The sequence below is a fragment of the Daphnia magna genome, linkage group LG7 (genome assembly GCF_020631705.1).
Source record: "Daphnia magna isolate NIES linkage group LG7, ASM2063170v1.1, whole genome shotgun sequence".
Classification (NCBI taxonomy): Eukaryota; Metazoa; Arthropoda; class Branchiopoda; order Diplostraca; family Daphniidae; genus Daphnia; species Daphnia magna.
The window spans coordinates 10,885,804-10,898,528 of NC_059188.1; the positions used below are offsets into that span (position 1 = coordinate 10,885,804).

Genomic DNA, 12,725 nt, shown 5'->3' on the forward strand with positions numbered 1-12,725 from the left:
TTTCATTCAGGTTGAATCTATTGCCACGAAAGATTTCCTTTTTACAGTTTTTGAATTAAACGTAAAAAACAAAGTTAAGTCGTTGCACTAGCAGTATTTTGCTTTCGTTTATTTTTAAAACGGCTGATTTTACGAGAAAATCAATAACTTATTCGAAATCCCCGTTCAATTTTGATTATACCGTGGGATTTTTGTCGAATTCCAAGAGATGTCGTTTTTTTCATATTTTGACAAAAGTGGGAAGGGGCCTTCCCACTTTTTCATTTTTGGCCAAATTTTGAATTTTGCTTAAAATACATGATTTTGATTCAAAATTGAATGAAAATCACGGAAATCAAGTTTATTTTTCCATTGGTCCTATAGTTTTTCAACTAAACGTAAAAAACAAAGTTGGTGCTCTAACAGCAGTTTATTTTCGTTTTAAAAAAAAAAATGGCTGGTTTAACGAGAAAACCATATAGTAATCAAAATCCGTGTTCAATTTTGATAACATTGTGTGATGTGTCTTTTTCTCCAAGGTTTATCGGGAACTTTCCGAACACCGGTAGCCGTTGAGTCCTTCTTTCATCAAGAGTAATGCGTATTTTTAGGCGCAACCTAAGGTCTAAGGCCGAAACATTCCTATTGAATACCATGTTATAGACCTTATTAAGATCCAAAGGTATGGGTCAAGCCTACCCCCTAGCGGCGCGTTTCAGTGTGAAGGGGTGCCGTGAACAGCCGCTTTTTATTTGGCTTGCCGCATGTGGCATGCCAAATAACGGCCAAATACGGCACCATGCCATCGCGCATGTGGCACCATGCCACATGCGGCGAGCCAAATAAAAAGCGGCTGTTCACGGCACCCCTTCACACTGAAACACGCCGCTAGGGGGTAGGCTTGACCCATACCTTTGGATCTTAATAAGGTCTATAATTCTTATTGTTATACCATGCTAGAATGCAACAATTGGGTAAGGACATCTGGCGGATGAATTTCAGACTAACTGAATTTTGACATCCATTAAAATTATACAGGATGGAGTGTGTGACTGTGTGTCCAAGTAACAAGTAACCCTTAAGTTTGTTTTCTTAGCTAATTTTTGTGTTCCCATCGATAATTCAGCTATTGACTATGGGTGTGTTATTTGCGATCTAGTAAGTTCAGTGTTACGTGTCTGTTGGAGAAAGGACACTTCAAAGGGATTGTTTTTTTCCTGTCTCGCAGTTTCCCTTGTCATCAGCTAGGCAAGCTGTTGAACCACAAAATTGTTAGCAGCCCAGGTTTGTCACTTTCCACCATGCTATTGTTTAATGAGAGGTACTTATATTCTGCCTATTATCAAAGTAATTGGTATGGTTCTATTGTTCACTTTCAAGGATGAAACTATTTCAAAGTAAAAGCACTAAGGATGTGGACGCTGGAAGAATTGTGAGCATCTTACGTTTGTTGATTTTCATCATGCCATTGTTCAGTGAGAGGATACAATTCTACCCACCAATCTACCCATAAGCTTTAATGCTATCATCTTATTAGGTATTTCAAGTTTCTCTGTTGTTTTAGTATTCTTCTATTGTTATGTAATCACATGTAGGGATGTAATCCCAACATTAGGGCTGCGAGCCTTCGTCTTTGTTTCTACGCAAACCGCCGTCCAGACGATTTCCGCATTTCTATCCATCAGACTGCACGCATTAAGTAAATTGTTTTTTCCGTTATGGTTAGATAAAATACATTTCACTTCCTATCTAAAAATGCTTCCTTTTTAGGTAATTCCATCAATTCAGAACAACTATGTTCAAAGCCAACTTCAGGATTTCGGTCTTGCTGTTTTCTTCCTTCGCCTTCGCCTCATCGCTGTCCTCAATCCATCTATCCGTAAGTTCAGTTTTATGTTGCTTCAAGAAATTAAAAATGCTCCTATCTCTGTTCTTTATTAGGATAACGTCATAACTTGAACGAAATGACGAATGACGAATGACGCCATCGCCATCGCCATCGCCATCGCCATCGCCATCACCGCTGCCGCCGTCTTCGCCTTCGCCATCGCCGCCGTCTTCGCCTTCGCCATCGCCGCCATCTTCGCCATCGCCATTGCCATCGCCGTCGTCTTCGCCTTCGCCATTGCCATCGTCTTCGCCTTCGCCATTGCCATCGCCGCCGTCTTCGCCTTCGCCATCCCGTTCATGCTTCACAGAAAAGTCGATCACAATTGGATTTGGTTCAGCAAACAGCCCACGGCGATGGTGGATTTCACCGTGGATCGTCCTCGTGGTATTGTTTTGTTTTGCATTGTATCTTGTATGTATAAGTTAACCCGTTGGCTGCCACCCCGTTTGCGTCCCATTTTTTTTGTAGCTTTTAGGGAACCGGGCGCTGTTCTGCCCCATGGCCATGGGGTGAACAGTCGCCGCGCCTAAAGGCTTTGTGCCTTTAGGCGCCGTAGGCAATGCACCAGTAGGGACTTCTCTTTGTCGGTGCGGTGATAGATTCCTGGGGTGTGCATTCCCGGAATGGTTTCTATTGCCGTGCCAGCCCGGACTTGTCTTCGGACAAGTCCCACCTTGTTCGTGATCCTTCAGACGCGATGCGTAGCTAATGTAGTTTAAGCAACCTACGGGTTGCATGGCCTGGCAGCCAACGGGTTAACTTAGTTAAGTGTGTATGTTTGTATGTATGTATGTTTATGTATTTTACATTTATGTAATATTTTGTGTTGTATAAAAAAGTGGTGGAATTGTGGGATGGAGGAGGGTCAATAAAACTATTTATATATATTAACTTTTTTGTATTTCATTTTATAATATGACAAAAAATAACAGTAACATTATATAACTTATTTCACAAACCTCTCACTTAATCTCGTCGTCATTTGAGTATGTGACCATTCACAGCTGTTTACCATTCTGCAAGACTTTGTTGTCGAAAGAAATCCCAAACGAATCTTCATGACTAAAGGAATTTTTGTTGTTGTTTCCATTTTAAAAGTATTTCTATCATTGAATTTCCATCACGTGACAAACAGTCATCAATCACCACAATTAACAAGACAAAAATCTTGAACTTCCTTTTACTTCTTACGTGTGAGCTAGCAATTCATCAACACAAGAGTGACACTAAAGATCTTTTATTTACAGTGGCAACAAAACATCTGTGGCATTGCATTCTGTCACAAACAGGGTCCTGTGGCCATCACAGCACATCGAGCACAGTTCTGAGACCTAAAGGTAAAATTAAAATAGTAATCCTGTTAATGATCAGTTGTAACATTACCATATGATACAACTAGAAAATTTAGGTTGGAATACAATATTAAGAGCTGTTTTCTTTATGGAGTGCCATTGGTATAAAAATTGGATGCATTTGACTAAACGAGATAAAAAACGTGCTGGCAAAGCAAGCCATGCTTCTACTTCGAAAAATTTTGAATAAGTATGTTACAATGTTTATTATGAATTAGTCAGTGCCATAGTACCTTCAATTAAGTATGAGTTTACTTTAAAGTTGTAAAGCACAAAATGGAAAACTTACGCTAAATTCCAGGTAAAACCACACGACATCAGGAGTGTAATTTTAACAAGAACTTAATGACGCAGGTATTCTCCGTGGACGCTAAACCAGAAATGAAACAGGTTCTGTCATGTCTTGAAAATATGCAGCAGTGGCTCCATCTACTTTGAAACCCAACTTAAAATCCTCTCACTTCTCCATAAAAGAAGTAAGTCCGACTGTTTTGTAAATTGTATTGTTTTTTTGTAATTGTTGTTGAATTTTGAATCCAAATCATGTAAATTTTTTACACAAAACGTGTTATTGAAAAAAAAAAAACTATTTTCCTGTCAGAATTCCGCTAGATGGTGATGCCAGTGACAGTACTTTTCAAAACAATGGGCAAAATTGAGTTAGTCATACAGTTCGTCTGCTTCAGAAATAGTTAATTTGCTTGGTAGAATCTATTGCAACGAAATATTTCGTTGCAATAAGAGACTTTTTCCCTATTTGTTTTTTTGCGGTGGGCCACTTTGCCCGGCTACCGATGCCCGTGAGGCATATTTTTAGCCAAAAGTCGGATTTGACCAAAATCGCGATTTTTCATGATTGTGTGTATTGCGCTTACGTGACACCGTTATATCTGGCAAAATGGGGCGGGGCTATCAAGACACTATCAAACAAGTATGTTACATGAAGATTCGGCAAGATGAGAATGCCAAAGAAGCTAGAAGAAGGAGTAATTTAGGGGGGAAGCTGGAAGGGAGCGATGTTAAGCTAGGCGAGCAATGTTAATGTACATGGTTTATGGTAAAGCCGTGACGGTTGCGGATATTGGTGCTTCGATCCTGCCACTCGGGGGTGACGATGGGTCCCCATCTTCGAGGCTCGCTGCTTCTCTGGTCCCTCTAAGGTAGTTGGCGATTATAGCCAGCGACCCTTGGATGGCCATTAGTCTGCTTTTACGGCGGAATTGTCACCAGGCTTTTTGGGTGATCCCCAGCTTACAGACTACGATAGTACTAATAGATGGATTAGTGGAGGGTCATAAAAGTATAAAACTGTAATTCCTCATGGCATTTTCATTCACACATGTGCGACAGTTCGTGAGCAAACGAACGAGCCTTGCAGTCTAGCTGCATCCAACCAGATACTAGTAGAACCCGAAACATTGTTTTGACAAGTACTGTGATATTTCGGTTGCGGGTTTTCAATAAATACCAAGTGAGTAACGGGTTTAATCGTGTTAAATGTTTGATTTTACGATTCAAGTATATTTAGGTGTCAGAACTGAAATTGTACTTTTAGAACACCGCATAACTTTTATTAACAATAGTTTACTTTTACAACTATCAAGATCTTGTTAACCTTTTAAAGGAGAACAAAGCTTATTTTTTAGATTTCCGGAATTTCTATTTCCGGTTTAATTTTCGGTTTTTAAATGTCAAATAACTCCTTATTTATTGGTCTGTCAGAAAAAAGATTCCCATTTTCGTGATCCTCGTCAAATTTGGGGTCGATTTCGACTCGATGTATCAACTCAAAATACCCGAAATCGTCAAAAATCGCGATTTTCCTGTTCATGAAAATCGCGATTTTGGTCAAATCCGACTTTTGGCTAAAAATATGCCTCACGGGCATCGGTAGCCGGGCAAAGTGGCCCACCGCAAAAAAACAAAAAAACAACGTGTCTCACGGGCATCGGTAGCCGGGCCAAAATGGCCCGCCGCAAAAAAAATAACAAAAACCATGCCTCACGGGCAACGATAGCCAGGAAAAAAGAATGCCTGACGGGCAAAAACCCGGCAAAAATAACTGGAAATAATTAAAAATGGAACTAACCTTTTCACCATTAACCTTCACCAGAAAAGTAAGCACTGCACAAAACCACCAACCAACAGATACACTTACACACAAAAACACTGATACACTCCACAAGCGTTCTGCTTCGCCACACCATGCGACTATACTGAACTACTATGCATAAAAATATACAATTTAATCTTTCGTTAAAATAGGGAAAACGAGGATTTATTGCACCGAAACATTTCGTTGCAATAGAGAATAACGCCACTTATTGCAACGACATATTTCGTTGCAATAGTGAAATAGTGCGTTATTGCACCGAAAGATTTCGTTGCAATAGATTCTACCTTGCCACTATGGATTGGAGTGGTGTTGTACCCCATCACTGAACCTGAATAGCATCAAGAAAGAGTGAGACTGGATTTCTCAGTGAATGTAGAGAATTTGTTTAACTGACCATTATTCCCCAAGTGTAGTAGAACAGACAGCATCGATTGATTACCTAAACATAAACACACACAAAAATCAGCATCCCATGAAATTAATAAAAAATATATTACAATACTACCACGCATTTTACTTGTCATTTGTGATCTTTATCAAAGTGCATGTCAACGTCATCTAGTTTTTCATCCTGAAACCAAACGAAAATAGATTTTACTTTTAAATCAGTATAATTCTTGCTTTTAAGTGCTTGAACTTTGCTAGCCTTAGACAGTTGATTCCAATTTTAAATATAAAAACCTAGAATATCAACTACAAATAGTTGCAGCACGAGAAGCTAAACATCTTTAGCTAAAACTGTCGTTGCTCGTGGGGTCAGCCTCTACTGTTGATGGCAAAAATACACGGAATAAAAGCTACAACACCCTAACACAAGCAAGAAAAACATTTGGAATTGTTAGAATAATACAGGTCATTTCAAACTTTTTCAAATTGTCACGAAAATTTACCGGAAGTAACTGGAAGTAGCCAATATCTTCGGAAATAGGGATTCCATAACAAAACGAATAGGATTTTCGTGATCCTTATTAAATTTGGGGCTGGAATGAGGTGTTTTAGCCAAAAGTCAGATTTGAGCAAAATCGCGATTTTTCATGAACAGTCAGTTCTGACACCTAAATAGAATTGAATCGAAAACTCATACATTTAACACGATTAAACCCGTGACTTACTTGGTATTTAGTGAAAACCTGCAATCGAAATATGACAGTACTTGTCAAAACAATGTTTCGGGTTCTGCATATATCTGACCGAATGCTGCTAGACTGCGCAAGGCTCTTTCAATGGTTCGTCTGCTCACGAACTGCCTCGCATGCGTGAATGAAAATGCCTTGAGGTATTACAGTTTTATAACCCTCCACTTATCCATGTATTGGTATTCTTCATGGTTTAACCAGCAAGTATCATCAATAAATCCACTTGAAAAGTGAAGAACACCTCTGGGTTTTAAGAATAAAGATTGGGTGCCACTGCTAAACGCCACCTGCCAGTTCCAAGTTTAGATTCATTGGGTAAACGAAAGAGTTCATTCTTTAAACCGTCATCTGACACTTCAATATGCAGTACTTTTTCGCTTACCAAAGACGTCAGATCTGTTCTTTGCTTTAAGAAACCTAAGTACCCTTTTCTACTGTCATACTTTATGGTACTACTCTGAAAAGACCTTAAAAGTTTGCGAACTTATAACAAATTTCCTGAATGTTAAATTTCAGGAAATGGCATAACGCCTCGAATAGCCTCCCGCTTGTTTTTGGGCGACATCCGAACGTTCCCATAAGAATTAGATTAACAATTGGGTGAAAAAGGGTAGTTTTACAAGGGAGGGGAACAACAACCCACCTAGCTGCCCATTAACAATGTTTAATTTGTTCGACGAAAAATTAAATGCACCCATTATTTCCGACAAGTGTGCACGTATATTAAGAAATAGACAAGTCATCACGTGAACTCCTCTTAAAAAGCGAGTTAAAGAGATTTTCACGAGACGACAAAGCTAATAAATTTTTTAATTTCAAAAGTCTATACTGAATCCAATGTTCGTAATATCTCCCATCTAAGTCTGGTCATGATAAAACTCCGTATCCTTGTCCTATAAAGAGTGTGGAGATCATTTGCCTAAGCAACGTTCGTAAATCAAATCATCCCCACTCCGTTTTCTCCGGTGGTTTCGCCGTCAGGTCATACAGGACCTTGGAAATTGCTGGAACAGTTAAGACGGCTTCAGCCATCTTGTCTACAACCTAATAAGCGGTATCCATGTTTACAGCAAGATCAGTTTTAAAAATGTACCACTTTTTACGTACCTCTTAGGACAGATGGTATCAGGAATTGCAGGAAGTCCAGTCATAAAATCCTGTGAAAAGAATGGTCGAACAACGTCTGCAATCGCTGGCATGATGGAATGCGTTGACTCGAATCGCAATCAAAGGGAGAGGGATCAAGACGATTGGCATCTGGGCTAGCTTCTTATAGCAAACCGAATCCCGAAGGGAATCTGCGAAGGGAAGCTATATTTCATCGATTTACCTCTGTGAGTTTCATTTAGCAAAATTATACAAGCAAAATTAGTAGTGTACAAAGGTTTACCCTAAATCATATGGAGAAATAGTGAGCAATAAAATGTGAATCATGGCTCAATGGTCGAGCATGGGATAGGTGTGCCGCTAATTAAGGGTTTGATTCTCGATAGAGTCCAATTGAAATTTACTGGTGGTTTCAGTTTGATAATTGTCCATCGAATAAAAAAATACATTTTTTTAGTAAAACAGGTGAAAAACTAGTGGTTGTTAGAGTTAACATTAGAAATTCAATTGAGACAATTCTGTGACATCATCAGTTATCACAGATGTTCCATACAAACAGCTGGTTGACACAAAGTAGAACATTTTGATGCTGTGACTGTCTTCACTCACCTATTGGTTACAAGCTACAACAGAAACTTAAAAACAAATTCATTTCCAGGAAGAAGTCGTCGCCACAAATTTACTGTGCAAGTACCTACTGAGTTGTTCTTAAAATGACAGGCTAAAATGAGACGAAACTGCATAATAAGAGCTTATGTAAGTCCCACGCTAACGAGAACTATAGGATATCAGCAGCGAGAGATTTCGTCTGCAATATGGACCAGACGGCTTATTTGCTATCAAATGGCAAAAGAAGTTCACTCACTTTGAATAGGAGATGACTCTTGCTGGTTACGTCCTTCGGATTTAGTCTCCTCTCTCCTGTAAGCGAAAATGCAACCATGTTACTGGGTATGGAGACGATCAACTAACTTGCCAAGGTTACCGAAAGCTAGTAGACAGCTTGTGGCGACGCCTATTTCCAGTTTGGTGAGCAATATAACGCTGAACGCTCAAAATTTTGTCCACAGTTGAGCAGAAAATGCAGGACTGGTCGACACGTAATACCGTACTCATGTGGTTGAGGCTGTTGGGTCTGTTTTGTGTATCTTTCGTTGTCAAGCAGGCATCAGCTTCGTTTAATTTGACTATCCTACACACTAACGATATCCATTGCCGTTTCGAAGAGGCCAACAAACTCGGTGGGGCGTGCAAACAACGAGACTCGGAGGATGGCAATTGTTTCGGTGGATATGCCCGTCTGGTCCATCAAGCTCGAAAAATTCGTGAACAGCATCCGGACACAATTTTTTTAAATGGCGGTGATTTCTTCCAAGGCACCATGTGAGAACAAATGCTGTGCAATATTTATATCTCCTTGCCTGCTTTGCTACTTCTGATTGGCGCTAGTAAAAGAAAAAAAATATCTGGCAATCTTCAAGATTTTTATCTTTATTTTGTTTATTACTTTGGTTTACGTATTTGGTTTACGTATTTGGTCTCGCCGACAGATGGTATACCATCCATAAATGGAAGGCCGTCAGCCACTTCGGTAACTTGCTCAACTTAACGGCCATGGTAAGTTATTCATGTTTCCTCCGTTGTTTCGCTACTTAATATTCATGTATTCTATTTATCCCGACGAATTGTTGAATTGTGTGTTGTGTCTTACCTTTCTAAAGACAGATGTTTCTGTAGCATAGTGGTTCCGGCCAAGAAGCCAAACAATCCTTTTCCTTTCCATTCACTGTGGTTATTAGGTTTATCGAGGTAGCCTATGTTGAAATGGACAATGGAAAACGTCCGTCATTCTTTTTAACGGCCACTTTCTATTCCAATGATTTTCACAATGCGAGTTGTTGAAATCCTTCTTATCTGCTTGTAATGGAATGAAAAAAAGCTGCGTTTTTGCGTGATCATCGCCGACAGTTTTCCCACCCATGTGGCAGCGCGTTAACGGTCCGTTTGTTTACACTCACGTTGATAAATTTGTTTCTTAATTATTGATGTAGCGCGTTTTCCTATTGTTGTTCAAATGTTGTTTACACACATGGTCGGAAAAGCATATGATTGTATGATTTTTGGTACTACCTGGTTTAGACAACCACGAATGGGGAAACGCCCTATGCTTTGTACACATCCGTCGGAAAGCCTGGCAGCACATATTGAACGTTCATTATTATCAATTGTGCTGTCAAAACGTTTACAGGCACGACATGTAGGGATTAGAAATTTTTAGCAATTAATTTTTGATTTTTTTCCCTCATCCTTTTGTGCTGAGTAGTCTCTTGGCAACCATGAATTTGATGATGGCGTGGCGGGGCTGGCACCGTTCGTGAATGCAGCCAACCATCCGGTAAAAATACCTTTTCTTTTAATCAATTATGCCTCTGTAAACTCTGATTGAACTTTCTTCCTGGAACTCTAGAATAAAGTTTAACAAAATTAATTAATCTAGGTGTTGGCAGCAAATATCGACACAAGCAGAGAACCTTGGCTTCATGGGAAAATTCCAAAATCAGTAGTCGTCCAAGTAGGTGGACACAGGGTAGGCATCATTGGCTACCTGACGGTTGAAACATCGGTGATAAAACATTTTTCTAACAAAATTGGTGATGTGAAAATTATAAATGACATCTTCTTTTGGCTCTTGATCACAAATGGCAGTACATCTCCACCTTGGACGCAGTCAAAGTCTTTGACGAAATTCAAGGCGTTCGAGAAGAAGCAGAACGCCTTAAAAAGGATGGAGTCAATATTCTAATTGCAGTCGGTCACGCGGGTTATCTCAAAGATATGGAAATCGCTGAACAGGTGCCAGATATCGACGTGGTGGTAGGCGGTCATACCAACACATTTCTCTGGAACGGTAAGCTGTTAGTGTAATCAACTTTCAGCTCGAATCCACTGCAACGAATCGCTGAATTTAAGTTCAACCAGTCCAACTAACACTTTCAATCATTTACTTAACGTGCAGGTCCGGCTCCGTCCATCGAAATTCCACAAGGTCCATATCCGACCATGGTGAAGCAACCGTCTGGGAAGGAAGTGCCCGTCGTTCAGGCATTCGCCTTTGGCAAATATCTGGGCAACTTGATGGTGACTTTTAACGACGATGGAGATGTGATCGCTACTGCTGGCCTACCGATTCTCATGGATAAGACCATACCTCGAGGTACTATTGTAGTTGTAAATCCTACTGGTCGTAAATTACACATCTGCCATCGTTTCATCCACGATGCAGATCCACACGTCCTGCAGGAACTGATCCCATTTCGAAAAGAAGTCGAAGCTTTGTCAGAGAAAGAAGTTGGAAAAACGCTCGTCTTCTTGGATGGTAATCGTCTGTCCTGTCGCATGGTTGAATGCAATCTTGGAAATTTCATTGCTGACGCCTACGTTGATTTGGTATGCTAATAAGATACTACGGCAATCCTTGAATAACCGTTTATAGCTTTAATGCAGTTCACCAAGTTTGCAGGCGAGGGTCAGTGGAGTAAAGTGGCTATCGCTCTCGTCAATGGCGGCGGAGTCAGGGCATCCATCGATGAGCGCGCCCAAAATGGTGAATTCAGTTAATGACGAGTTCTTTTAAAAATCTACAAGTGGATTCTGTCTTGTAGGATCCATCACGTACGGTGACCTTCTTTCAGTCGCTCCTTTCAGTAATACAGTAGACATCGTCAAAATCAGCGGTGAAACGCTGAAGAATATTTTCGAGTTTACAGTGCATGATTACGATCCATCAGCTCTGGATCCCTTCGGTGGATTTCTGCAGGTTTCAGGTAAATGGTTTTTCTTTCACGAATTCTTTTAAATGTTTTTTCTATCGAGCAATGATCCACAGGTCTCCAAGTTGCGTACGACATAGCTAGGCCCATAGGTGATAGAGTGGTAGAGCTTTTGGCACGATGCAACAATTGTCGTATTCCAGCCTACAGTCCGGTCCAGCCCAAGGTTGACAATCTAATATCATTTATTAATAAAACAGCTGTTCATTGTTATATCTTGGAATTTTGAAATGTAATTTACTAGGAAATCTATGACGTGGCGATGCCTAGCTTTTTGGCCGATGGTGGCGATGGGTTCGATATCAAAGGCAACATCACTGAGCACACTTTGACTGGTAAGATCAAAGCCAACTCGATGTCCAGTTCAATCTAAAACAATAAACACAAAAATTTATTTATTTGATACGCATAGGTATATTAGATGCGGATGCGATCATACGTTATATGGAGAGAGTGCCGTCCATCACAATCGGTTTGGAACGTCGGATTCGTTTTGTCACCAAAACTTACCCCTCATCCTGTGGTGAAGTTTTCGGCAAAAGGGTATCAGCAGAAACTTCTGGATCGACAAGCACTTTGAGTTTCATAAATTTCAACATTTTCCTAGTTTCAACAACACTTTCAACGCTTTCAGTAACAGCTTTTTAACATCTAGAAAGAACATTTATCACCTTTAAATTGTTGACCATTAATCAATTGTCACTTTTCACCAGTTACCTCTTTGTTTTGGCTAATGAAATGATTTCCCAAGCTCCTCTTTTTATTTTTTCATTTAAGAACGAGAGAAGTAAAAATGAACTTCTTCGGGTGTCCGACATGAACTAAAATCGATTATAGATAATGTTCTATAGTTCAGAGATAAATAGATCGATTGAGGTAATATAGTTACAAATTGTATCAAGCATTTAGGCAGCCACAAGTTTTAAAAACCAATGCAAGGGAGAGTAAACGATGATGGTCACACTCGGTACCCAACGTCAAAGGTCAACGACGCCATTACATGGCTGACAGATGCAGTACACTAAATTGTGGAACGACAAGCTGGAAGTGCATGCAGCAGCGCCAAACCAGATAACAAAGACAGACACGGGAGATTACAATTTACAAACCTCTTATTTTACTGGCGAATGTAATAACGTGAAATACCTTTGCACGCCGAATCGATAATCGAAGGAAGCGGAATTTGAAAAGAACTTCCTGTCCATTGATCCCCTGCATGAAAAAAAAAAAACGAATTAATTTTTCACAAACTCCCGCCATGACGTGGGTTGTTTGTTGATCCTGTCACAAAACAAGCCAGTCGCGTCAACAGTA

General features: G+C 40.0%; 1 protein-coding gene and 4 long non-coding RNA genes across 17 annotated transcripts; 2 read left to right on the forward strand and 3 right to left on the reverse strand.

Annotated features, from left to right (window-relative positions):
* Positions 1 to 472: 472 nt before the first annotated feature.
* On the forward strand, positions 473 to 2,719 carry LOC116926257. Its single transcript, XR_006649451.1, has 7 exons — positions 473 to 602; positions 940 to 1,137; positions 1,208 to 1,263; positions 1,360 to 1,516; positions 1,575 to 1,678; positions 1,750 to 1,858; positions 1,921 to 2,719. It is a non-coding gene; the product is annotated as an uncharacterized LOC116926257 (long non-coding RNA).
* A 372-nt stretch (positions 2,720 to 3,091) lies between these two features.
* LOC116926881 lies at positions 3,092 to 6,818 on the reverse strand. Of its 5 annotated transcripts, none has more exons than XR_006649439.1 (8): positions 6,451 to 6,818; positions 6,229 to 6,393; positions 6,020 to 6,135; positions 5,844 to 5,909; positions 5,733 to 5,777; positions 5,623 to 5,666; positions 3,512 to 5,446; positions 3,092 to 3,201 (listed from the first exon to the last, which is right to left on the reverse strand). It is a non-coding gene; the product is annotated as an uncharacterized LOC116926881 (long non-coding RNA). The 5 variants fall into 5 exon arrangements; XR_006649437.1 differs by having other exon boundaries at positions 5,856 to 5,909; positions 6,020 to 6,145; positions 6,451 to 6,812; XR_006649436.1 differs by having other exon boundaries at positions 3,512 to 5,443; positions 6,020 to 6,145; positions 6,451 to 6,812.
* Positions 6,819 to 7,174: 356 nt separating this feature from the next.
* Positions 7,175 to 9,329, reverse strand: LOC123474590. 9 transcript variants are annotated; one of them, XR_006649447.1, is made up of 7 exons: positions 9,293 to 9,329; positions 9,112 to 9,229; positions 8,567 to 9,026; positions 8,191 to 8,502; positions 7,865 to 7,984; positions 7,582 to 7,785; positions 7,175 to 7,518 (listed from the first exon to the last, which is right to left on the reverse strand). It is a non-coding gene; the product is annotated as an uncharacterized LOC123474590 (long non-coding RNA). The 9 variants fall into 9 exon arrangements; XR_006649443.1 differs by having other exon boundaries at positions 8,447 to 8,502; positions 9,089 to 9,229; XR_006649441.1 differs by having other exon boundaries at positions 9,089 to 9,229.
* LOC123474580 (snake venom 5'-nucleotidase-like) lies at positions 8,663 to 12,137 on the forward strand. Its single transcript, XM_045176826.1, has 12 exons — positions 8,663 to 8,964; positions 9,132 to 9,198; positions 9,905 to 9,976; positions 10,079 to 10,204; positions 10,288 to 10,489; positions 10,598 to 10,795; positions 10,865 to 11,028; positions 11,086 to 11,185; positions 11,244 to 11,405; positions 11,468 to 11,577; positions 11,656 to 11,746; positions 11,824 to 12,137. The coding sequence occupies exons 1-12, from the start codon at positions 8,663 to 8,665 to the stop codon at positions 12,057 to 12,059; spliced, it is 1,830 nt and encodes a 609-aa protein (XP_045032761.1). The 3' UTR covers positions 12,060 to 12,137.
* LOC123474591 lies at positions 9,533 to 10,226 on the reverse strand. Its single transcript, XR_006649458.1, has 3 exons — positions 10,113 to 10,226; positions 9,712 to 10,044; positions 9,533 to 9,641 (listed from the first exon to the last, which is right to left on the reverse strand). It is a non-coding gene; the product is annotated as an uncharacterized LOC123474591 (long non-coding RNA).
* Positions 12,138 to 12,725: the final 588 nt, after the last annotated feature.